Source organism: Agrilus planipennis, unplaced genomic scaffold, assembly GCF_000699045.2.
Source record: "Agrilus planipennis isolate EAB-ADULT unplaced genomic scaffold, Apla_2.0 scaffold101, whole genome shotgun sequence".
Lineage (NCBI taxonomy): Eukaryota > Metazoa > Arthropoda > Insecta > Coleoptera > Buprestidae > Agrilus > Agrilus planipennis.
The window spans coordinates 826,788-851,700 of NW_020438899.1; the positions used below are offsets into that span (position 1 = coordinate 826,788).

The window sequence follows — 24,913 nt, forward strand, 5'->3', positions numbered from 1 at the left end:
GCACGGAAAAATTGACCATTTTATCCACTACAATTGCATTGCTCAAATGTGCTGTTATTGGTACCATTTACTACTGAAAAAATCAACGAGATGTTTATTTATATTTGAAGACATATTAAAGGCTTTAACGCTTGTTTTCAACTCGCACTACTATTCATGATTGAACAAAACTTTTGGCAGGTAGTGTATGAAAAAGTATGTTTAATGAACAAGAGTTGAGAGTATAATGAGCTTTTTTCTCCCTACCTACGGTTTTGTCAGCGCTCATCCAAGACATTGGAAGGGGCACATCGTTAGAGAAAGTAAATGAAGTATACGTTTGATATTTGATAGCTGCAGTTGTTTACACAATAATGGCATCGATATTGTTAATTTACTTAGGTATAGGTAAGCCCTACACATAGTGATTTGCAGTAGGTGGATGAAAAGTTTAGATAACTACCTCTAGTAATTAATATAATATTGCATTACTGGAAAAAGAATATGTGCACGACTAATCTCCCATATAACAGGAACATAACATTAGGTTGGACGTTTCCTTCACCCAATCAGCCACAATTAGCGTTACGTAGAAGGTGACAACCCTGCAGTAAAGACAATGCAACTAAAATAATATGTGTTCTTCGCCTACAGGAATCGTGGATCAATTATACCTAACGCAGGATGCTTGCGGATGTACGTGGCGGTATACGTCACAATTACTTACTGATTATCTTGTTTTTAGCTTTTAAACACTAATCGACTTAATCTAGTAATAATTGAAAATATATAGTAGCACGGTTAATTAAAACTGGTCATGAATTGTATTCTTCAAACTCAAGATATGTGTGTTTACTACAGGGACAAAGGTCGGTATTTTTGTAAAAGACAATAAAATATATGCGTTACGGTGAAAGTATGTCCATCGGCGGATGCGCACATTCGGACTTGTATATACATTAGTTACGTTATTGTATGGAGGCGGGCTGATATGTTGGAATAATGTCTTCGAACATGTGTTAATAATTATTAATTAATATATACTTAGGTTAGAGAAGGTTAGAAATGAAGAGGTATTAGAAAGAGTAGGAGAATAGAAGATTCTATGGAAGTCAATAAGAAATAGGCGAGATAGGTTAGTAGGACACCTTCTCAGGCATGAAGGTCTAGTCAGAGACATATTAGAGGCAGAAACGGAAGTTAGAAGGTGTAGAATTAGACCTATATTAGATTACTGTTCGCAAATAGTTAAGGATATGGGTTGTTCTAGTTTTAGGGAAATGCTCAGGATAGGAAAGAGTGGAGATGCGTGTCTAACCAGTCTTAGAACTGACGATCTTATGATGATGATGAATATATACTTAACAGATAGTATATGTTAGGCGCGAAGATCATAATGAAGCATACTTTTCGAAGACATTATTCCAACATCATTTTTGTCACTCGTATTTAGCCCGACTTACATCCTCTACTTGGTAAACGAGAATAAGTTTTCGGAGATGACAAAATAATTTCATCAGGAATGATATGAATCCTTTTTTCAAGGTAAAAACAGTTCATATATTTACTTATATTACCGATTTCTTTAAGTTAGACTTTGAGCTATGTAGGGTGAGTAATGTGTGTCCAACCTTGCCCTCCACCCTTACTACAACCATCAATAGATAGTAGGACTTTTATCATTTTGTTTTGTTTTTCTCTGAGGTTTACATATGTAACAATTAACTGATACTAATTAAAACAATAAGTCATAAAATAATCACCTGTCTTCATGAGTTACCATCGCTAGTGCAGCTTCAGGAAATTTGTAATGGATGGCGTAATCAATAGCGCTCATTTGAATTTTGTTGTACAACAGCTTACAATTCATCGAAAGCAGTAATGCAATGGCATTCGGTTTATTTTCCATTGTAGCTAAATGTAGTGCAGTATTCTACAATTGAAAAGTTTTGAAATTCCTTAAGAACTTACCAACCTATAACTATAAACTATAAAAATGCAGTTACAAAAATAATTACCCCATCTTTATCTAATTGGTCTAAAAGATGAGAATGTACGGATAGAAGTAATTCAATAGTTTGTGTATAACCGTTCATGGCGGCCAAATGTAAAGGTGTCCGTCCATTGTGATCCCTATGAAGTAGAGCTCCTCGATTCAGTAATAATTGGACAACTCTAGTGTGTCCTTGTTTAGAAGCAATATGGAGTGGTGTTAAACCTTCCCCGTCACTCTCGTTAATAATAAACGTTCCTTTCTCTGAATCCAGTAGTTGTCTTGCCGTATTGTAACGACCATAACTACAGCAAATTTTTATTTAGGAAGAGTTGAAATAATTCTAAACTGAAATATTTAGAGACAATTCCTAATTTGAAAACTCAAAGAATTAAATTTTGTTATGATACTTATAATTATGTAATTTTGGTTAGTGTACGCGTGCAGGATGCGGCTGATCGGCTAAGCTCTCATAACTTGCATCGGCCACGTGCAAACTTTTTCCTATTTACTTTTAAGTATATTTTTTTCCTCTTTACAGAGTTTTTATGTTATGATTGTCAATTTAATGCTATATTTCGTTTAGTTTCTGTAGCGATGTGACCTTCAGTTTGACCGGCGCAAAGTAGAAAAGAATAGCACTAGGTCAGAAAAGAAAGGAGACAACTCTCGGCCAAACTTTTAACCGGTGAGGAGCGTATAATCCGTACAGTACTGCATGGAAAAATTGACCATTTCATCCACTACAATTGCATTGCTCAAATGTTCTGTTATTGGTACCATTTACTACTGAAAATATCAACAAGATGTTTATTTATATTTGAAGACATATTAAAGGCTTTAACGCTTGTTTTCAACTCGCACTACTATTCATGATTGAACAAAACTTTTGGCAGGTAGTGTATGAAAAAGTATGTTTAATGAACAAGAGTCGAGAGTATAATNCAAAAATTCTGTAGACTATGGATCTTCCAAAAATGAAACACGAATCCTTATTTCCAAAGCCTCCTTGTTGTACCCTCTCAAAAATTAAATGGTGATTTTCTGTGGACCAATTTCTTGTGTTGTGGTGATTGAAAATACCCACACTTCAAAAATAAGATTTATCGGACCATTTGGCATCGCCGTGTGCATTAACGAATTATCCGTAAGGCAAACAAGAAAAATTAAGGAAATACCAACTCACAAAAAATCATACTTTTTATAGAGATGTAGCGCTTCCAAAACACGTCTCGTACCTTATTCTTTTGCAAAATATATGACCGCTAGAGGGTCGTCTATGAGGTGCTACCCTAGGGCGATCTCGACAATTAATCCGCCTCTGGCCGTGTGAAATTTATAGGTGACATTTTGTTTTTTACTTCAAACAAATTAGTCATACCCTATTAGAAAATTTCAGAAAATCGTAAATTCTGAGCTTGTTTTTGAAAATAATTGTATATAATCATATATTTTTGGAAAGCACACATTATGTCTAATAAATATAAAAAATAATATACAGGTTGTCCCATTAAAAAAAACATGTTTGCTTCATAACTATAAAAATCAATTCCATCTTGTATCTTAAAAGCCAAAAGGAATATAAGAATTTTCCTGGCGCCATCTTTAATTTTACAAAAAAGTCTTGCGCAAACCGTAATCCTCTACCGAAAATGGCATATCCCATACATACGGTAAATACATTACAATTATTTTGAAAATGCCACCTGTAATTTTTGAAAAACCACTTCGAAATGTTAATAAATTTATATGCTAAGTATACTTTTTAATAAAATACGACTTTAAGTTAATAATGATTAATAAAACATAAATTTGGTACATGTTCATTACTTATAACGTCATTTATCTAACCTCTATATTTTTTACTAATACGTAACTCTTCATTCCCACCACTGCTCTTACATCGAATACAACCTTTCTCTGCTACTATTTATATTTAATACTTTACACTCTACTTGAAGAAATTAACATTGCTTATTTAGTTCTGAAGTAACGATTGTATTCAGAGGACTCCTACTTTTCGCAGAATTTTTAGAAAGTTAGTGTAGACCTGAGTATACTTAGGTGTCACATGTGTAGGGTTAAAAAGAAAACATTTTTATTCATACAATAGTGCAACAAAGCGGCAGTTTTTAGAATAATTGCAACGTACAAGACTTTAAGGACGTACTGTAAATAAAGAATTACTAAATAGAAAAATACTGTTTGGGTTATTTCTTTAATAGGTTATTGTTTGCAAAGTGTAAGTACATTCAGTGTGGATACCTAGATACGCGGTCACGATATGAAAGGCATTCTTAACAAACAACGTCGACCCAATTTCGAACGAAACTTTTCTAAAAAGAACAAATGCTTCTCATCTTTCATGATAGATTATTCGTGTAAACTAAATGCCTTTGTAATTTACTGTTAAAGAAACTTGCGTATATTTGACTTAACTTTATGGAACAACTTTGTGTTTATTGGATCTTCTGTAAGAATAACACCAATTATAACCTGGTAAAAATAAACCGACTGGACAATTCCAATAATGCTTAATTTCAATCTATTTCTTAATATCTCAATTTGAATGATTTTACATTGTTTATATACTTCATTTAATATTTTATGTTTTTATATTACATATAGGGTTGCTACTCCTAATTGTATTTCTTTAGTCATATAAAAAATTATTTATGACATTGAAATATGGGTATTTATTTTATGGGTAACAGATTAAACTTAGAATAGTTTCACAATCTTTATACTAACCTTCTGTGTATGTATCGCCTTATTAGGGCATTAGATGTACATACTGTATTGATTTTACCAAAAGGCCACTTAAGACATTAGAAGCAGCTCTCTCTTAAGGATGTTTGGGAGGTACAATCTGAGATAAGAGTACAGTCATAAAATTAGAAATTCGCGATTAATTAGGTTTTGCAGCATATCATGAGGTAAATAAATACTATCTATACTAAAAAAAAAATATACGCTTTGAGAGAAAATTTGGAATTTGACCAAAAACTTTGAATCAAATAAGAAATAACAAGTAATATGGAAAATTTTTAACTGACTTTTGTCAGTGTATATGCATTGATTTCAACTTCGAAACAAAAAAATATTTAGTTTAAATCTTTATTAATAATGAGCGTAAAACTTTTTAATATGTTTAAATAATAATTAAAACTTTAAAATTGCATTTATTTCAGACAATTATAAATATTATCATTATATTATCAAGTAAAAACGAGATTTTCAGCTAATTTTTCATTTTTTCCTCGATAACCATTTAGTGAATTTGAATAACCTTACGCTAAAGTGATTCTCCAGAGTTCAAGTTACTTATTATAAAAGTTTGAAATTTCTGGTAGCTTTTTTTCTGTTAATAAAAATAAATTTAATCTGTTCGGTTAACGAATCTCCATAAAATGACGTGTAAAATTACAATTTTTTAAAATTTCAATAACTTTTTAATGGTTTAGTAAATCGATTTGAAATTTTTACAGGAGTTTTAGAATTGAATGAAGAACGTTCTTCCAGATTTTTATTTGTCTCGTAGCATTTTGACATACCTCCCAAACATCCTTAAGCCCCTACATATCGAGTCACATTACGTACGTATGGAATTGTTAGCAATTTGTAAATCTACATAGATTCCCTAATAAGGCGAAACGTGTACGGAGTGTTAATAAAAAAATTTTCCAATTGCTTATACAGATTGTTCCACCTAATACGGTTTCGTCTATAACTCTGTTATTATACATTTAATAAAAAAATTATTTATGAAAGTGGTCTGAAATCATTTGGTGCATATACGTAAAATATTTTAAATCATACAGGGTGTTCCATTTCTTTCCCGAGCTGTCTAAATTCATTATTTTAAACGGAACACCTTGTATATTTTTAGTTTTGGTTTTTTGTTTAATTTAGGTCGATTTTGTTAACAGTTCTTTATACCTATCTCTAGTAGTTTTTGAGATATTCAACTGTTTAAAAACACGATTTCAGCTGTTTGAATAAGACCAAATAGCATCTAAACCATAAAATCATACTTTTTTCAAACGGCACCGTTCGATGAGAAATTAAAAGCCCTTTCTGCAGATATAAGATTTTAAATATTTATATCTCACATTTTCCCAGAAAAAATTGATTATTTTATATTTAAAACCTTAAATCAGTCAAAAGGGCTTTTAATTTCGCAAAGTCACCCGCCTCGTAAGATTGCTAAAAGTAGATCTCCATATTTCCGGCTCCGAATAACGTACACATTTAGTCCACAGCAAAAAAGATGCAGTAATTTCTGCTAAAACTAACTGTCCAAACCGTAGGTTTTTGGTTTTAATGGTTTAGATACTATTTGGTCTTATTCAAACTGCTGAATGTATCAAAACGGTTAATAAAGTCGACCTAAAATTAAACAAAGAAATCAAAAATGTAAAAATATACAGAGTGTTCCACTTAAATAATGAACTTATGTAGCGCTCAAAAGACTGAAAATATTTTTCATATGATTTTAGACCGCTTTTATAAATCATTTTATACGAAGAAAATAAATCTAATTTTCAATAAGCTGGAAAGGTAAAAAATTTGAAAAAAGTGTTTACGTAAAAGTTGTGTAAACTAGGACCAATATAATTTAATATGTTCAATATATTTTATAAGATTGTCCGAGTAGCTCTTACCTATATGAAGCAGATAAAATAACTTTATTATAAAGATAGCTACCTTTTTCTGAATAACGAAATCTAAAATGCAAATGTACTTTCTATAAATTACGCATTTTGATCTAAACTTTTGCCATAACTTTTCTGGTTGAGTATTAATCTGATGTTTTATTAAATCAATCAATCAATCAATTACTTTCGAAAAGCAGTAGTGATTTTAGCATTATTAGTACAAAATATAAAAAACGGTACCTTGCTTACTTCAGCGGCGAATTGTTCTAGTCGTCCGCCGTTCATAACCACTAAGTGCAAAACGTTTCTCCTGTTTACATCTTTAATATTAATGTCTGCTCCAAGCCTTATAAGGGTATTGACCGTCTTCCAACCACCCCTAGATGCTGCTAATAAAAGCGGAGATCTCTTTTCTTTATCAACTGCATTAACATCGGCGCCTTCAGTAACTAAATATTCAACAATTTCTGGATGATCAAACATTGCTGCACAATGTAGTGGTGTCATTTTTTGGATATCGCAAGATGCCAAACAGGCCATCTTTTCTTCAGGTTGCATTTTAAACATTAATTTTACAATATCCTTAGCCCCTTGAGCACAAGCCAGATGGACCGGTGTTGACAGATCGTATTGTTGAGTAGAAATTTTTGCACCTGATTTTATGCAAAGTTCCACTGCTTTTATATCACCTCCATGAACTGCCGAATGAAGGGGTACATTACCTTCCGCATCATAAAATGATATCATTTCATCCCGAGTACAACCTCTTGATTCACCTACATTTAAGATGTAATAAATAATAATAAATCGCTATACTTAATTTAATATAGTTACTGATGAGCAAAATTAAGGCAAGTCCTCAATTTGATTAATACGGCCACAACTAATACAATCGATGAAAGTTTTGAGAAATGTTGACGTAACTTTTCTTTACCTGCAAACGTTTCACCATTGTTAGGATCAGCGGCTGACCATAATACTGAATCAATTGAAGATGCCATCTGATAGGGATGGCAAAATCTTTGCTTCTAAGAAAACAATACGGCAATAGTACACAAAAACTTAACCGTTTCACCTAAAAGTGGTCGAGATAGCTCATGAGCAACCTGTATCTTACAAGACCAAAGTGTTCTGAAGCCAATCTGGTGATTCTCTTATTATATAGACTGAGAAGCAATTTTAGTAACCAAGTAATTTCTAAATTGGACGGAAGCTTGTGTAGGTATCTAATGTTAAGTGAAATTTATAAAATAAATTCTGAAAACTTGAGTGCTATCNTTGATACCGATACTATATACGAGGGTGGATTGATAAACTATTACTAATAAACTTGGCTAAACAGATCTCAAGTGCAGTGGCGTATTAAACATCACGATTAATTAAACTCAATTACTCCTGTCTTAAAGCGTAAATTTCAAACTCTAGCACTATTATTACTTAATATATAAGCACACTATGTATTAAATGAGCGTTCTTAAACAAATTGAAGTCTGTTATGGTATTTGCTACTATGTACAACAGAGAAAGGTTAATTTTTTTATAACATGAAGGTCCCACTAATTGAGAAAGAGTCCAACATACAATACAAAAAGGAGGCAATTAGTAGTTACATCGAAAAATGTTTTAATGTATGAATCATTATTTAATATGTAATAAAATAATTAAAATATGTACCTCTATTAATAGCTCTTTAAGAAACAATATCCTATCAAATTATTTATCGGGGCAATTAATACACTACACATTTTAATCGGTACAAAGAGCAACATTAATAGCTTAGTCATTATAGACAAACCCAGCTGCATATTTTCCACCAGGATTTTCTTTCTTTATTTTGACATCAAAATAAGTCGATAGTGGAGTTACATTATGCTGTTTGTTGTGCTGATGAATCGAAATCGCGATTCACATCTGGTCTTAAGACAGTTTCAGTAGGATACATAGCAACCGTTTGCAATGGCTCTGGCGAACATTTTCGAATTCCACAACATTTAGCAATATTTTATAGATGGCGTTCACTACGCTGTTTGTAGTAACTCATTACCTCTATAATTTAACAAAAGATTGTGACATCGATTGCTCCATGGTATGCGGCTGTTGTCGTATACAAACGCTTATAACACTTCTGTTTTGTCTTTATTTAGATTCATATTTGTATACTATATAAGTTTTTTTTTGTCTTTATAATGTTTACAATAACGTTTTTATAATGTTACAATGTTTTTAGGTATCTAGGAAGTCAGGACGGAAAAAGTGGTACATATATAAATCAGACGATAGAGAAGGGTCGAATTGGCTTCATTAAAAAGAAGTCACTTCTACGCTCGCGAACGATTAATTTAGAAATTCGGAAAAGGTTATTAAAGGTGTATGTTTGGAGCGCGGCGCTGTACGGGTGCGAAACATGGGCAGTGGGCGAGGCGAAAAAGAAAAGGTTAGAAACGTTCGAAATGTTGTGTTACCGGCGAATGATGAGGATACTGTGGATAGAGGTTAGATATGAAGAGGTATTAGAATGAATAGGAGAACAGAGGACTGTCAATAAAAAATAGGCGAGAAAGGTTAGTAGCGCACCTTGTCAGGCATGAAGATCTAGTCAGAGATATGTTAGAGGCAGAAACAGAAGTTAAGAGGAGTAGAGGTAGACCCAGATTAGATTACTGTTCCTAANATTTAGAATAAGTTCATTTAGTGTACCAACATTAGTATTAAAAAGTTCTTGGTCAGTAATAATTTATAAAAGCTACGTTTTAGATTCAATCTGGAAGAAGATAGTTCCTTGTCAAACACATATAATACAATAGCAGTAGATGTCAATAGAAGGCAGTACACTGCTTATAGGAAGCAGCTTCGGTTCGTGACTGCGTTATAAATAAATTCGAAAAAGCCATTTACATCAGGTATACTTCATTCTCTTTCTCTAGCGATGTGCCCCTTCCAATGTCTTGGATGCGCGCTGGCAAAATCGTAGGTAGGGAGAAAAAAGCTCCTTATACTCTCGACTCTTGTTCATTAAACATACTTTTTCATATAGTACCTGCTAAAAGTTTTGTTCAATCATGAATGGTAGTGCGAGTCGAAAAAAAAAGCGTTAAAGCCTTTATATGTCTTCAAATATAAATAAACATGGTACCAATAACAGCACATTTGAGCAATGCAATTGTAGTGGATAAAATGGTCAAATTTTACGTGGAGTACTGTACGGTTTATACTCTACTCGCCGGTTAAGAGTTTGGCCGAGAGTTGTCTCCTTCCTTTAATCGCCTAGTGCTGTTCTTTTCTACTTTGCGCCGGTCAAACTGCAGGTCACATCACTACAGAAAGTAAACGAAGTATATGTTTAAGTGCGCACGGTAACCATCAGGTTTAAAAATATGCGATATTGTACGAATAGTAGTGAAGGTTCCGAAAGCTTTTTGCGTCATTTATTATAGACTTTACGACGGTACTTAGCAAGACCGAGAACAAAACCATCATGGAGTCGGGTTTAGCCTTATTTATGCTCATCAGTAAATGTAGTATCTATTTATTTACAACATACCCCATTGCAAAAATACTTCTAAGGTCTTTGAAGAAGCGTTCTTAGCAGCTTCATGGATAGGGTAGTAACCATTATTACACGGCTGCCTTGGACAAGCGTCGAACTCTGTAATCTAAATATTAAATGCATCACATGCCTATCAATCTCACTAAACAAAGGCAAATACAACACAACTATTGTTTGAAACTTTAAATAAAAATAAGAATTACATTTTAGTTTCCATAATTCATATTCAATCCCTATTTAGCATAGAAAATTTAGCAAAAGAAACCATTGGCCAAAAAAATGTTGGTGCTGAAGTTGCACAAGATAGCCATTCTTTTTGGCACTTTCTAATTTATCTATTCTGACAAAAAAATAATTTTGTTTATTGCAGACGTAAGCCAAAAGGATGAGCCTATAAATCTTTTCCCTTTTTTTGAATAATATTCCTAAAAGGAACCATGAAAAAAGCAACGCGAATTGTTCCCACAAGAAGATTGTTTAATCTTGATAAAAAGCTTACTAGAATCCTCGCACATTCCTCGTGGTCGTATATAGCTGCAATATGGAGGGCGGTACGACCATGTTCGCCTCCTTGCTGTATGTCTATTTTGCTTTTATGTTTACTCATTACTTCCAACACAGCAACCTTGTTTAGTTCAGTAACTAGGTGAATTGGAGCTTGTTTCTTATCATTTAGAATATCTGTTTTCACACCTCTAGAATTTAATAAAGAACGTATTGTTACAATATATGTACATAATTAACAATTTACCTAAGTTTTTTATTAAAAATATCTACAGGATGTAACAGAAATAAGTGCGGAGCTTGCAGGAGGCGATAGGGCACAATAAAACAAGAAAATTAAGTAAATGTTGGTATGTCCGAAAGTTCACTGTTTTCGAAAAAAAGGTAGTTCAAAGAAGTAAATTTAATTTTGTGATTGCCTTAAATGTTTTTTCCCTTATTACGCTGAGAAACTCACCATGCCATTGTTTATTGCATTTAGTATACACCCTCCAAAGCTCCGCACTTATTTCCATATTTGTTAAAAACATATCAAGTATGACGAACGAAATAAGTCCTATTAATCAACTTAGAAAGCTGTCTCGGTGTTTCGTTTTTAACTGCTAAGTTATATTTGAAATGCTTTTCGTCGTTTCATATCACTAAACGAAACAGTTTTATTCACGGTAAGCTCACTTTTTTTTACGTATAATTAAGTAGTTTTGATTTTATTGTAGAAAGGTAACGAAAACGTGTCTGTATTAAATATTAAAAACTTACTTTAGCAATAAGAAGTCGACTGCTTCTAAAGATTCGTTCTCCACAGCAACATGTAGTGGGGTGTTGCCGACATTATCTTGTACATTAAAATCTAAAACATATTGAATAAATGAAGTAACTTCATGTAGAAAAGAATATGCACACGATTTTTAGTTACAAAATATATTTAATTCATCATCAACATAATCGACCTTATGAGGTCGTCAGTCCTAAGACTGGTTGAACACATACCCTCACTCTTTCCTATCTTGAGCTAATCTTCGCATTTGCGTGAAACTATTACATCCCATATCCTTAACTATCTGCGAACAGTAATCTAATCTGGGTCTACTTCTACCCCTCCTAACTTCCGTCTCTGCCTCTAATATGTCCCTGACTAGACTATCATGCTTGAGAAGGTGTCCTACTAACCTATCTCGCCTATTTCTTATTGACTTCTATAGAGTTCTCTGTTCTCCTACTCTTTCTAATGCCTCTTCATTTCTAACCTTCGCGATCCACGGTATCCTCATCATTCGTCTGTAACACCATATTTCGAACGCCTCTAACATTTTCATTTCCGCCGTGCCCACTGTCCATGTTTCGCACCCGTATAGCGCCGTGCAACCTTTTCGAATTTCTAAATTAACCGAGCATAGTGACTTTTTTTATTGAAGGCGACTCGACCTTGCGCTATCCTCTGCTTTATATCCCTACTACTCCTTCCGTCCTGATTTATCTGACTTAATTAATTAATCTTTCACTTAAAGAAGACACTGTGATGTCGAAGTAATTATTAGGATACAATTAAACATGTTTTGTAACTTAATTAAAAAATTAAAAGGAATATTCACCCCTAATTACCACAAATGATTTTATATGAGACTGTCTCGCGTTGATAATGCCCACGTGTGAAGTGGGGGAAACACGTGTCCGCTCATATAAAATGTGGTAATTAGGGGTGAGTATTCCTTTTAATTTTTTAATTAATATTTACCACAGTCTCCTCCTTCTATTTTTTATATTTTGTAACTGTTTATAAAACCATTTATTGTTTATGATTTTTTTTGCAAACCTTTAAAAAGCGAATTATGAAAATGCACCTACATAGTACACAGTTGATGCCCACAAAGGTATTTAAATTTACGTATATACTAGTATCGTCAGGTATACAGTTATCCTATTCGGGTCTGCGGTAAAAGGAATTACGGAAGGGTATATTACTGCATTGTCTTGAATAAATATTAATCTAGGTAATATTAATTTTTGTTCCTTGGTATGATTAATTAAAAAAAACAACTAATCTGAACTGATTAAGGTAATAAAGCGGTTTATTAATTTACAATAAATCCTAATGTTTCGCTCCTATTGCTTGGAGCTTTTTCCTGATTAATTGTGAAGTTATTTCTTCAGAGTTGCAAACTATTTTCTTAGTCATAATTAGAATATGGATAAGGATATTTTTAAGTAAACTAAAAAACACTTTGAATTAAAACATCACATATTCAACAAAGGTAATTTAAAAATTCGTGTCACATGTCGAACGTGCCCCTCAAATAAAACACGGCCAACTTTATGCGAATATAGCTTAAAGCCCCGAAGAAGTCATCATTTCAAGACTGACGGAACTAACTCATTATTCATAGAAGGATCACCACAATGTTAAGATGGTTATAACGTCAAATCCTAATAGGAAACGTGAAATCCCAATACGAAGCTTGCCATATGGCGATCGTAGAGAATGATCGAGTCTTATAGTCACTCCGAGGGTCGGAATACACGACGACGTTGGTGGGTTAGTGCTTCTAAGAGCACAACTTAAGTAGGACCAATATCATTTTATCAACACCGGAAGAGCAAGGTCCATCAAACAACCACTTAGAAGAATCCCTTGGGTGAGGTAATAGGAAGGCAATAATCTTATAAAGGACATTTATAAACAAGGGGTGGTCGAACCATTACAAAGTTCTTCGGCTTTCCCTATAGTGCTGGTATACATGAAAGATGGTTCCACGAGATTCTGTGTGGACTGCAGGAATCTGAACGATGTAACGCAGAAGACAGTTAGATACCCTTTACTTCGAATTGACGATATATTAGACGGTCTAGCTGAAGCTATAAGTCTGATCCAAAACAGATGTAGAAAACTGTAAGAAACATAGTAACTGATACGCAAGAAAGTAAAATAAATCAGTTAATGGTAAACNCACTTTAAAAATCAAAACTGGAAACTAAAATTCCATGTGAGTATATTATAGGAATTAGTGATCTAACTTCATATGTATATTATTGACGTGACTTGCTTGTGACCTCAAATTCGGCTGTAAACCAGGAGATGACTTGGCTGGAGAAGATTATGTAACCAACCTCCGAAGGAAGCTTAACGATATCCACGAGTCGGTTCGCCTGCATGCGCAGATAGCTAGTGACAGGATTAAAGAAAACTACGACATCAAGGCTACAGCAGGTGGTTACCAAACTGGAGATCTTGTTTGGTTGTATAATCCTAAATAGTTTTCTTCTTAAAATTTAATTTGTTAAACCCACGAACATTACAATAGCATACAACGAAAATATTTAGGCTGACTGACGAGGGGGCTGCAGCTATCATAGCCCCCCCCCCGCCTGAATCCACCACTGCCATGAACATCTTAAAATAAAAGATAAAATACTAAAAGAAAAATTTTTTTAATTTATAATCGCATAGCAAAACTTATTTTTTTTTTATCTAAAATATGTTCATTAGTAAGCACTAAACACATTTCTTTCCCAGAGAGACTCCTTTTGGTACATTTGCGCTTGTAGGAAGCATCTGGAAGGTCTCTCTGAAGCTTCCAACAGTAGTTTGCCATCATTGAGACGCTCCATCTTCTCTGGTAACTTTTTTCCATCTCTTTAATATCTTGGTGAAATCGTTCACCTTGCTCTTCACTCACATCTCCTAAATTTTATGGAGAGTAGTCGAGGTGGGAATGAAGAAGATGTACTTTTAAACTCTTTAGGCAACCTAAGGCTTGAAATGCTCTTAACATTCTTTTGACGATTTGTTTATAGTTAAGGTTTTTGTTATTACCTAAAAATTTCTCTATGGCCTCTTTAAAGGCAATCCACCCTTCTCTTTGAGGATCTGTCATGATTGTGATGAACTGTGGACATCGATAAGCCGTCTAATTTCTGGCCCAACGAAAACACCTTCCTTCAACTTTGCCTCCGAGAGGCCTGGACACTTTGATATTAAATATTTGAAGCAATTGGAAGTGACTTTACAAATTGCTTCATCAATCCCAGTAAATTGGAAAATTTGTTTAGTTTTCTTCAACATCATCATACCTTCGACGACCATCTCCAAAACGTGACTGCAGTATTCAAGAAATTAGCAGCCGCAAAATTGTAGTTTTAGGTCCTCCTCATCTTGTTTAGAAGAGAAGTAAGATACCTATGTCATTTCGTAACATCGGAAGGGATTATGACCGACCATGACAAAACGAATGCCGTATGAAATCGGCTCACACCAAAGAATCTCACGAACTTGGAAGCTTTCAAGGACTATGCTCCTTTTACTGAAGATTCATACGAGGATTTGCCGATATAGCCCGACCACTACATAAATTTACAGAAGATCGAGTTTCGCATCAATGGACATCGGAATATCAAAAAGCATTTAACAACTGGAACATTGCACACTCTGTAGCCCTAATCTTGACATACGTACAGTATAGCGAACCTTTCATCGTTGATATCGACGCTATAATGTGGGACCTAGTGGTGTGTTATCCCAAGTATAAGATTGAATGGAAAAGGTCATCAAGTGCTTTAGTAAAACACTCTCGAAACAAGAAAGAATTTTCATTTCATTTTTAATAATTTTAAAAATAGTACCTATCAAAAAACAAGCAACAAAGCTTTAGTACTGCCTCCGGTAAGATGACATTAAAATCATAAAATTGCGATGGTATACAGACGATTGTTACTACACCCATTAGCACTTTTAAGTACAAATTGCATAAGTGAAGCTTTTATTGTGTACATTAATTTTTTATAATGTTCCCATTATGTATATGATTTTGGTTAATAATCAAATAGATAATTAAATAAATAAGTAAACATTTACTATTTGCTTATTTAGTTATGTTATTTGTTAATTACATATCCCTTGTGCAACGTAATTACTTTTTCTTTTTATCCCTGTTTAAATAATAGGGCAAACTGAACGTCGACTGAAGCAAACTATTCAATTCCCTCTTTATAATATGTCGTCACCAATGAATTTAAATGAATCACAACGTTAGTTTGGATGCTCTGTCCTTCAGGTCATTCTTTCTGTTTTGGGAGAAAATGGAAGTCAGTCAATGGCTCTGTATGGTGATTGAAAATGTCCCATGCCCTTTTGTTTTGAATGACTTTTCAATATATTGTAGACTGATATTTATCTTTTCTCCGCTCTTCCCACTTCCCAAGAAACGACGAGCTTCAATATAACGTCCAGACTTAATTAAAATTTATTGGCGGCGCCTTTTTGTTAAGTGCGTATTATAAAGCTCGTGCACAAATGTACCAATCCTCGAGCTGATTATGTCGAATATTAATCATAAACCTACACAACTCTTCATTATAATATTATTTTAAATTCACTTGACTTTTGTTTATGGCTTTTGGAGGTTGGTAAGAACGGTCCTTGTATATTAAAGATTTTGACGTCCTGAAATCTGATTTAACTGAATTAAAATTAACCTATACTACTTCCAAGTCTTTTGAAGAAACATTTGGATAATTAACGAAAGTTTAGAAAATGTTTAGGGAAAATAAGTAGCGTAAAAGCTAAAAGCAGCTTTTCTATAAATTACCTTGGGGTTACTTCAGGAATATAACTTTGACCTACAAGATTCACTTTAAAAATCAAAACTGGAAACTAAAATTCCATGTGAGTATATTATAGGAATTAGTGATCTAACTTCATATGTATATTATTGACGTGACTTGGTTTTTCTATAGGTCAATACAGTTCCGTTGTTTAGTTACCCAATAATATTTAGAATACAGATCCTTAGCTATATGCTGTTACGAGAAGTCTGCACCCTACATTTTTATGTTGCAGTTTTTATTTTTGGGGAATATTGCTCCACTAAATCTTCAACATGGGTTCGTTTTAATGCGCGGTTGGTTTAAAGATCCTCCTTAATTTGAAGGACGACCTCATATTGACTACCGCCAACAAACACGTCAGCCTTTCTCAAAGGCGTCCGATGGGAAGTCAGCCCTGGCTCTAGTTCCAACCGGATCGACTCCACCGTCGAAGCGTAAACCCGGGAGACCGAAGAAGGTCCTCACAGGCAAACCTGACAGACCTTAGAAACAATATAACACGGCAGAGAATGTCGATTATCCACCAGATGCCGCATGCGTCGCAGAAGTCTCAATCAAGTCGGCAATCTCTAGCCCTGAGAGGCACAAGTGGATGTTAGCGATGACCGACGAGTTCTGCTCGATACTGCAAAACAACCTTGGGACTTGGAGGAGCGTGCAAAGGAGCGTTCAACCGTCGGGAGTCGGCTTGTACTCAGAAGCAAAAATGGTGCCGACGGAGCTGTCACCAAGCGGAAGGCCAGAGTCGTAGCTAAGGGATTCACCCAGCGTCCTGGGATGGACTGCAGCGAGTCTTATACACCTGCCACTCGGTTCAGCTCAATTCGCCTTGCCATGGCCTTGGTAGCGAAACATGGTACGCACGTACAGCAGTTTGACGTCTCCGCAGCTTTCTTAAATAGCGCCATCGACGAGGAAATCTGGATAGAGGTGTCACGTTATACTGAACAAACCCTGAAGTTCATCGTTGAGAAGAAGTTGGACTCCCGAAAGGTGGTCAACAAGGCTGCAAACATGTTGTCCCAATTATCTTCCGGAAATAAAGCCTGTTGTATGAGGAAGGCATTGAACGGGATAAAACAGGCTGGACGATGCTGGTATAAGCGCTTCGATAAAGAGCTGAAAAAGTTTGGCGCGAAGCCAACTTTCGGAGACGCAAGCGTCTACGTGAAGAACGAGGGTGGAAACCAGCTCATTATTGTCGTCTACGTCGACGACACGCTTGTGATGTTACGCAATGCTGAAATGCTCGACAAAGTCTACAAAGTTCCTGAGCGAGTCGTTCCAGATCAAAGATTTGGGGGACGTTTCTTACTGCTTGGGAATCGAATTCACTCGGGACAAATCGACGATCACCATGAGTCAGCGCGGGTATGTGCTGGACAGAATTGACCGCTTTGGGATGTCCGATTGTCAATCGCTCTCAACACCGCTCGAACCAGGAGCTAAGTTATCTAGGGACGAAATTTGGAGCAAAGAAGACGGAGAGAAACCAGCGTATCGAGAACTTATCAGAGCCCTTATGTGCTTGTCCGTCGGAACGCGCTGTGATATTACACACGCTACAAGTGTCCTGAGCCAGTTCAACGACTGTTTTGGAAAGAGTCAGTAGCAAGTTGCGAAACAAGTATTACGGTAGCTCAAGGGTACAACCGACGTAGGTATCACTTTCAGTTCAAAGGTGAGAACCTGACCGGCTTCATGGATGCTGATTGGGCTGTATGTGTTGACGACAAATGGTCCTACACTGGATACGCGTTCACGATGAGTGGAGGTCCCGTCTCATGGAAGTCGAGGAAGCAGCGTACGGTGGCCTTGTCTTCAACGGAGTCTAAGTATATAGCACTCAGTGAGGCTTCCAAGGAAGCGATGCACCTAAAAAGACTCAGCGAATAGATTGGCGCTTGTCCACCGCCAGCAATTGACATTCACATTGATAATCAAGGAGCGAAGCAACTGGCAGAGAATCCTGTACATACATTCAAGAACCAAGGACACGTGCGACACCACTTCGTGAGAGAAGCCATAGTTACAGGCGAGATCAACGTGGTGTACCTGCCCACTGACAAGATGCCAGCTGACGTTCTCACCAAGGGACTGTCTAGTGTCAAGCATTGGAATTGTTTAAATTACATGGGCATTGAGAAGCCAATTACTTAAATTAGTATCGCTTTGAGAGGAGGTGTTAAATCAGTATTTTATTTATATTTTNTCCAAAACAGATGTAGAAAACTGTAAGAAACATAGTAACTGATACGCAAGAAAGTAAAATAAATCAGTTAATGGTAAACGGTAAAATTTATACCCAATATAGAGATATATGTGAATACCTTAATATATACTTCTCTGATAGTATCTTAGACATAGTAAGTTATATAGGTGAAGCAAGAGCGAATGATAGGACCGCCTTTTTTAGTGAATTAGGTTGTTCTCTAAGAGATTTTAAGTTACTGAAAAAGACTGAAGTAATGGACATTATGATAAACCTAAAAAATAAGTCCAGTGTAGACAACTTAAATATAAATATTATTAAGCAATTTTACTGTGTTTTAGAAAATAAGTTGATAAATATAGTTAATACTTCCTTATAAGTGGGTATAGTACCAAATATACTTAAAACATCAACTATAGTCCCCCTAAAATGAGTGCCTTATACAATTAAGGCTGAAGAATTTCGCTCCTATTGAAAAAAAATATTAGAAAAGGCGGTCTATGAGCAATTAGTTAAATATATCACAGAATATGATTTTATAGGGACATATCAATCTAGATTTTGAAACAACACTACAGTTCGCTATCAACGAATGGATATTTCCAATAAATAGCGACAAAAGGGTAGTGATTCTTTTTTTAGATCTTAAAAGGCATTTAAAATTGTAGATAGGAAAATATTGCTACAGAAACTAAGGGGTTATGATATCCGGAACATTTGCCTAAAGTGGTTTGAGAGTTATCTTCAAAATAGAAAGCAAACAATTAAGTAGAATGATCATTACTCCAAAGAATTACATATAGAAATAGGTGTACCGCAAGGGAGTATATTCTATTCCTTCACAATATAAATGATATTACCCTGAACCAGTGACGGATCTAGGATTTGCAAATGGGGTGGGGGGGGGCTGCAGTAAAAAATTAGAATGTTGTCTTTCATCTTATATATATGTATACTTTATATATACTAGGGGATTATATATAAACGAACCTTTCACTTCTGGGGACTTCGGAGGTAAACGGAGAGTCGAGATGTATAGGGGGATACCCCAATTCCGTCTGATTGTGACAATATAATCGTAAAATAGATAACTTATTTCTTTTGGAATGTCGAGTAAAATAAAAGCTTTGTCTCAACTATCACTTTTCGCATGCTCGATTTTAGGGCTTTATCAAATGTGAAGAATCATCTCTGCTTCTCCAAGAGCTGCATTTTCGAAAGCAACTCCAGGTCGGTAGTGATTGCAAATATATTTTTTATTGGGTATCGCTAATGCGACTATCGTGCAGGTGTTCTATTTTTTTTTACATTCATGATAGAACTTTTTCCGTTATATTACTTTATTTGCCTTCTAATTAGAAGTTATACATGTAATGTTTACGGGTTTGCAAAGGACATAAAGCATTCACACATTATGACTTCATGGTGGTTTCAACACTTTTTAATTATAACAAATTTATTAATACTTATTGCAAACAATATTTTCTATGAATTGAGATATAATATTATCCCGACTGGAAATTAGTTAGTGGATTGGATCCAATGCGGATCAGAATTGCCTGAAAATTGACCAGAAATAAATCAGGCTTTCTGATCCGGGTATGATGGAAAATCGTCACCATATATGATCAACATAGGATCCAATTGAAAAATCCATGTCCGATATGTTTCTAAGATCAATGACGGACCCGTTTCTAAAATCCATGACGGATCCGTTTCAAAGATCCATGCTGGACCGATTCAACAGATCTATTCCCGATCCAGCCAAAAGATCCATACCGGATCTCTTTAAAGGATCAGGATTATTTTTTTCTTTTTATTAGGAGTTATGGTTAAGAATGTGGGTTGTTCTAGTTTTATAAAAATGCGAAGTTTAGCTGAGGATAGGAAAGGGTGGATGTACGTGTCCAACCAGTTTTAGGACTGACGACCTTATGATAATGATGATTAATTTGTTGTTAATTATTGTTAATTAAATATTAAATCAAAGTAACAAATTTAGGGAGGCACGAACTAACGCACCAAATGCATTTATATTTTTTAGTCAAGTCTAAGACATTTTCTTTAAAAACTTGACTATCCGAAAATAATTACAATCAAAAGAAAAACCATTCTCGCAATAAAAAGATGAGAGAACGATTACACGCTACGCTGTAATTAAGTAAAAAATTAATAGATTAAAGGAGAATACGCAGACGTTAAAATTCTGATTTCAAAATGTGCGTTAAAAAGCGAGAGGGCACAAAAGAAGTAAAAGATAGGTCATCTTTTGCATCATATTTGTATAGCCGATTGCCCTGTATAACATAATTTACAAAAATAAGAATTCAAAAGTATACTTCTGAAATATCGTTTTTATATGATGACAGAAGCAGACTCTTAACCGTAAAAACAGCATATCTTTCATGGTCAAAACATAAAGCAACAGTCGAAAGCCAAACCCTTATCGGTTCATTTTATGATAGGGACGAAGACTGCTATATTTACGTTACTTAAAAATTTCGCTTCAATAGCCTTTACCTTTACTAGCCTACGGGCAAGGTATTCGTCTATCTAAAGCGAGTGAGATTTGACAAAAAGGAGCGAGTGTGATTCACAATGATTTGTCGTGACATACATAGTATAGCGACCACGAGCGTGATTGTGTGCAATCGAGCATACGTGTGTGTGAGCGGCTTATCGATTCGCCGACTAGCCGCGGGCGCTTAATTAGTGTAAATAAGTAGTTTTCTTCTTAAAATTTAATTTGTCAAACCCACGAACATTACAACTGGTGTCAGGTGTGGGGTAAAAGACATTACAATGGCAAAGAAGTTGTACGAATTAAAAGTAGCCGAGTTAAGATGAGAATTGGAAGAACGGGATGAAGCGACAAGCGGTAACAAAACGGAATTTCAGTGGCGGCTCGCGGAGGCCTTGAAAAAGGATGGTCACGATCCTGAAACGTTCCTTTTCGAAAATGAATTGACGCAAATCTTGAAACGTGAATTGGAAGAAAATAGTGAAAGCTTGAAACGTGAATTGGAAGAAAAAAGTAAAAGTTTGGAAAATAAATTGGAAGAAAAATTGGAACAAAATAGTAAAAGTTTGGAAAATTAATTGGAAGAAAACACTAAAAGCTTGGAAAATAAATTGGAAGAAAATAGTAAAAGTTTGAAACGTGAATTGGAAGAAAACACTAGAAGTTTGGAAAATAAATTGGAAGAAAATAGTAAAAGTTTGAAACGTGAATTGGAGAATAAATGGGAAGAAAAATTTAATACGAATATTCAAGAAACAGAAGAGAAGATAAAATTGCTGGAAGAATTGATTTTTAATGGAAAGACAAAACCAATCGAAGGGGATGTTGGTGCATCTAGTACACTCAACGAAGCCAGCCAAATCAGCCAAGGAAGCGGTGTAGAGTCAAGAACACGGGTAAAACCACCAACTTTTGATGGAAAGTCCTGATGGGCCACATACCACAAGCAATCGAGGCGGCTGCTAAGGCGAATAACTGGGCACCTGAAGAAAAAGCCACTGCGTTGACCGTTGCGCTTCATGGAGATGCATGTGACATTTTGAACACCCTTTCCCCGGAAGAGTTGGCGGATTATGAACAGTTGATAAAACGGTTGGAGTTGCGCTATGGCGAGGCTCATTTAACAGCGGTGTATCACATCTAACTGAAAGCCCGTCAGCAGAAACCAACGGAATCCCTACAAGATTTCGAGGCCGATATTGCGAGACTGTTCCGACTGGCCTATCCTATTACTCCAGAAGAATTGATGGAAAGGTTGGCAGTGGAGGCATTTACTGATGGACTTCAGGACAGTGACACCCAACAACGAATACGCCTTGACCGACCTAAGACGCTAGCTGATGCATTGGCTCGTGCATTGGAATACGAAACTGTTAAACAGGCCTATAGCAGACAGGGAAGGGTTCGGCTACTGCTTGAAGAAACGGATTCGTCAGAATCTCCAAAAGAAACCGTCTGCCGAATCATCTCCAAGTTCGATAAAGAAACACGAAGGCTAAGATGTTGGAATTGCGGTGAACTAGGTCCCACGTGGAGGCAGTGTAGGAAAAGTACTCCTTCCCCAAGTACTCGACGTCAACAACAGGAAAACTAGATAGGGTCGACGTAACGGGGCAAACGTTGACCCACGGACAAAACGACCCCGAATTTATCGCATTTACGAAGACCTTGAAGCACCAGAATGACAGTCTACTCCTAGGTGGAAAAATAAATGGCCGAAGATGCGTGTTTCTTTTGGATACTGGGGCCACTAGGAGCACAGTAAAACCCGGCGTAATTGAGGGTTCTAACCAGGTCGTGTCAACTAAGTGGGTCCTGCGTACGGCTACCGGAGAAAAAGCGGTTGTTCATGGCGAAGCTAATGTTGAAATAAATGGAGTGATTGACAGATATTGTAGGAATCTAACCAATGAGCAGAAATTTAAAGTGCAACATCTACTTTGTCAGAATGCCGACGTCTTTGAGACTGACAAGAATGGTAGGGGAAGGACCAATATCGTAAAACACAAGATCAATACCGGAAATGCGCAGCCTATTCGTGAAAGACCTAGACGATTACCCCTGGTCAAAAAGGATGAAGCAGAGCGAATAATCCACGAAATGCAGGAGACAGGCATAATTGAGCCATCCTCAAATCCATGGACATCACCGGTAGTATTGGTAAAGAAGAAGGATGGAACAACCCGTTTTTGTGTGGATTACCGCCAGCTCAATAACGTAACTAAGAAAGATAGTTATCCACTACCACGGATTGATGACACCTTGGATATGCTTTCTGGTTCGAAAATGTTTTCCACACTCGACTTGAACAGCGGATACTGGCAAGTTGCTTTAAATGCTGCCGACAAGGAAAAGACCGCATTCTCGATCGGCACGGGCCTTTGGCAGTTTACAGTTATGCCTTTTGGTTTATGCAATGCCCCGGCGACGTTCGAAAGGTTGATGGAGAAAATCTTGAGTGATCAAATTGGAAAGACCTGCTTGGTATACCTGGATGACATCATACAGAATTTGCAAGCGGTATTCCAGCGGTTACGCGAGGCCAATTTGAAACTCAGTCCGAAAAAGTGCCACCTTTTCCGTGAGGAAGTTTCTTACTTGGGTCATGTTGTATCAGCGAAGGGCGTGACCGTGGATCCAGAGAAGATAAAGGCCGTGAAATAATGGCCAGTGCCTGAAAATGTCCACGGCATAAGAAGCTTCTTGGGATTGTGCACTTATTATCGTCGCTATGTTTATGGATTCGCTAATATCGCCAAACCTTTGACACGTTTAACCGAAAGTGACCGCAAATTTCATTGGGATTCGGATTGTCAAACGGCATTTGGGACTTTGGAGCAGGCTTTAATCACAGCCCCCGTACTGGTATATCCTCGGCCCAATGGAATGTTCATTTTGGACACACGCCAGCAATGTGGGAATGGGAGCCGTTCTTTCGAAGTTACAAGATGGCCAAGAGAAGGTAATCGGCTATTTTAGCAAGACCTTATCAAAAGCCGAAAGAAACTACTGCGTCACTAGGCGAGAGATGCTGGCTTTAGTCAAAGGTGTAGAACATTTTTATAAATACCTGTATGAACGAAAATTCACCTTACGCACCGATCATGCAGCTTTAAAGTGGCTTCTGAACTTCAAGAATCCGGAGGGCCAGGTAGCTCGATGGATTGAGAAGCTACAGGAATATGATTTTGACGTGGAGCACCGGCCTGGAACCGGACATAAGAATGCCGATGCACTTTCCAGATAATCTTGTCAAGCAGACTGCAAGCAGTGTGATGGAATGGAAAAGAACGAAGAGGCAATTCGACGCGTCACGGTAATCGATGACGAATGGTTACCTGACAATATAAAACACGACCAAGAAAACGACCCGGACTTGAAGAAGATAATGGAATGGAAAGAAGACGGAAAACGGCCAACGTGGCAGCAAGTCTCTTCCTGTACCCAAGTACTAAAATCATTATGGGCTCAGTGGGATTCAATGGTATTGGAGGATGGCATTCTAAAGCGTGTTATTGAAGGTCCAGATGGATGGGGAAGATAGGAAGCAACTGGTTATTCCTCGAAACAAGGTTAGAGAGGTGTTGCAGTATCTTCATGCTGGATCATCTGGTGGCCATTTTGGAGTGAATAAGACGCTTGGGAAAGTTCGACAGCGATTTTATTAGATGAACTGTAAGGAAGATGTCAAGAATTGGTGTAAGAAGTGTACCACCTGTGCCGCGAGTAATGGACCACAGAAAAGGCCAAGGGCGCCAATGCGTCAATACAATGTCGGTGGCCCCTTCGAACGAATCGCAATCGATGTGGCGGGTCCATTCCCAGAGTCCGAGAAAGGTAACAAGTACATCGTGGTCGTTATGGACTATTTTACCAAGTGGGTTGAAGCCTATGCCCT

At 36.3% G+C, this 24,913-nt stretch overlaps 1 protein-coding gene across 1 annotated transcript in view; it reads right to left on the bottom strand.

Moving 5' to 3' along the window:
• The window catches only part of LOC108735595 (transient receptor potential cation channel subfamily A member 1), a 124,085-nt gene that overhangs the window by 14,972 nt on the left and 84,200 nt on the right, over positions 1-24,913 (bottom strand). The window contains exons 5-10 of the mRNA XM_018467608.1: positions 11,441-11,531; positions 10,677-10,872; positions 10,172-10,283; positions 6,871-7,406; positions 1,998-2,282; positions 1,743-1,912 (exon numbers count right to left, since the gene is read on the bottom strand). Of these exons, the coding sequence (XP_018323110.1) occupies positions 1,743-1,912; positions 1,998-2,282; positions 6,871-7,406; positions 10,172-10,283; positions 10,677-10,872; positions 11,441-11,531 (1,390 nt within the window). The remainder of the gene's footprint in view (positions 1-1,742; positions 1,913-1,997; positions 2,283-6,870; positions 7,407-10,171; positions 10,284-10,676; positions 10,873-11,440; positions 11,532-24,913) is intronic.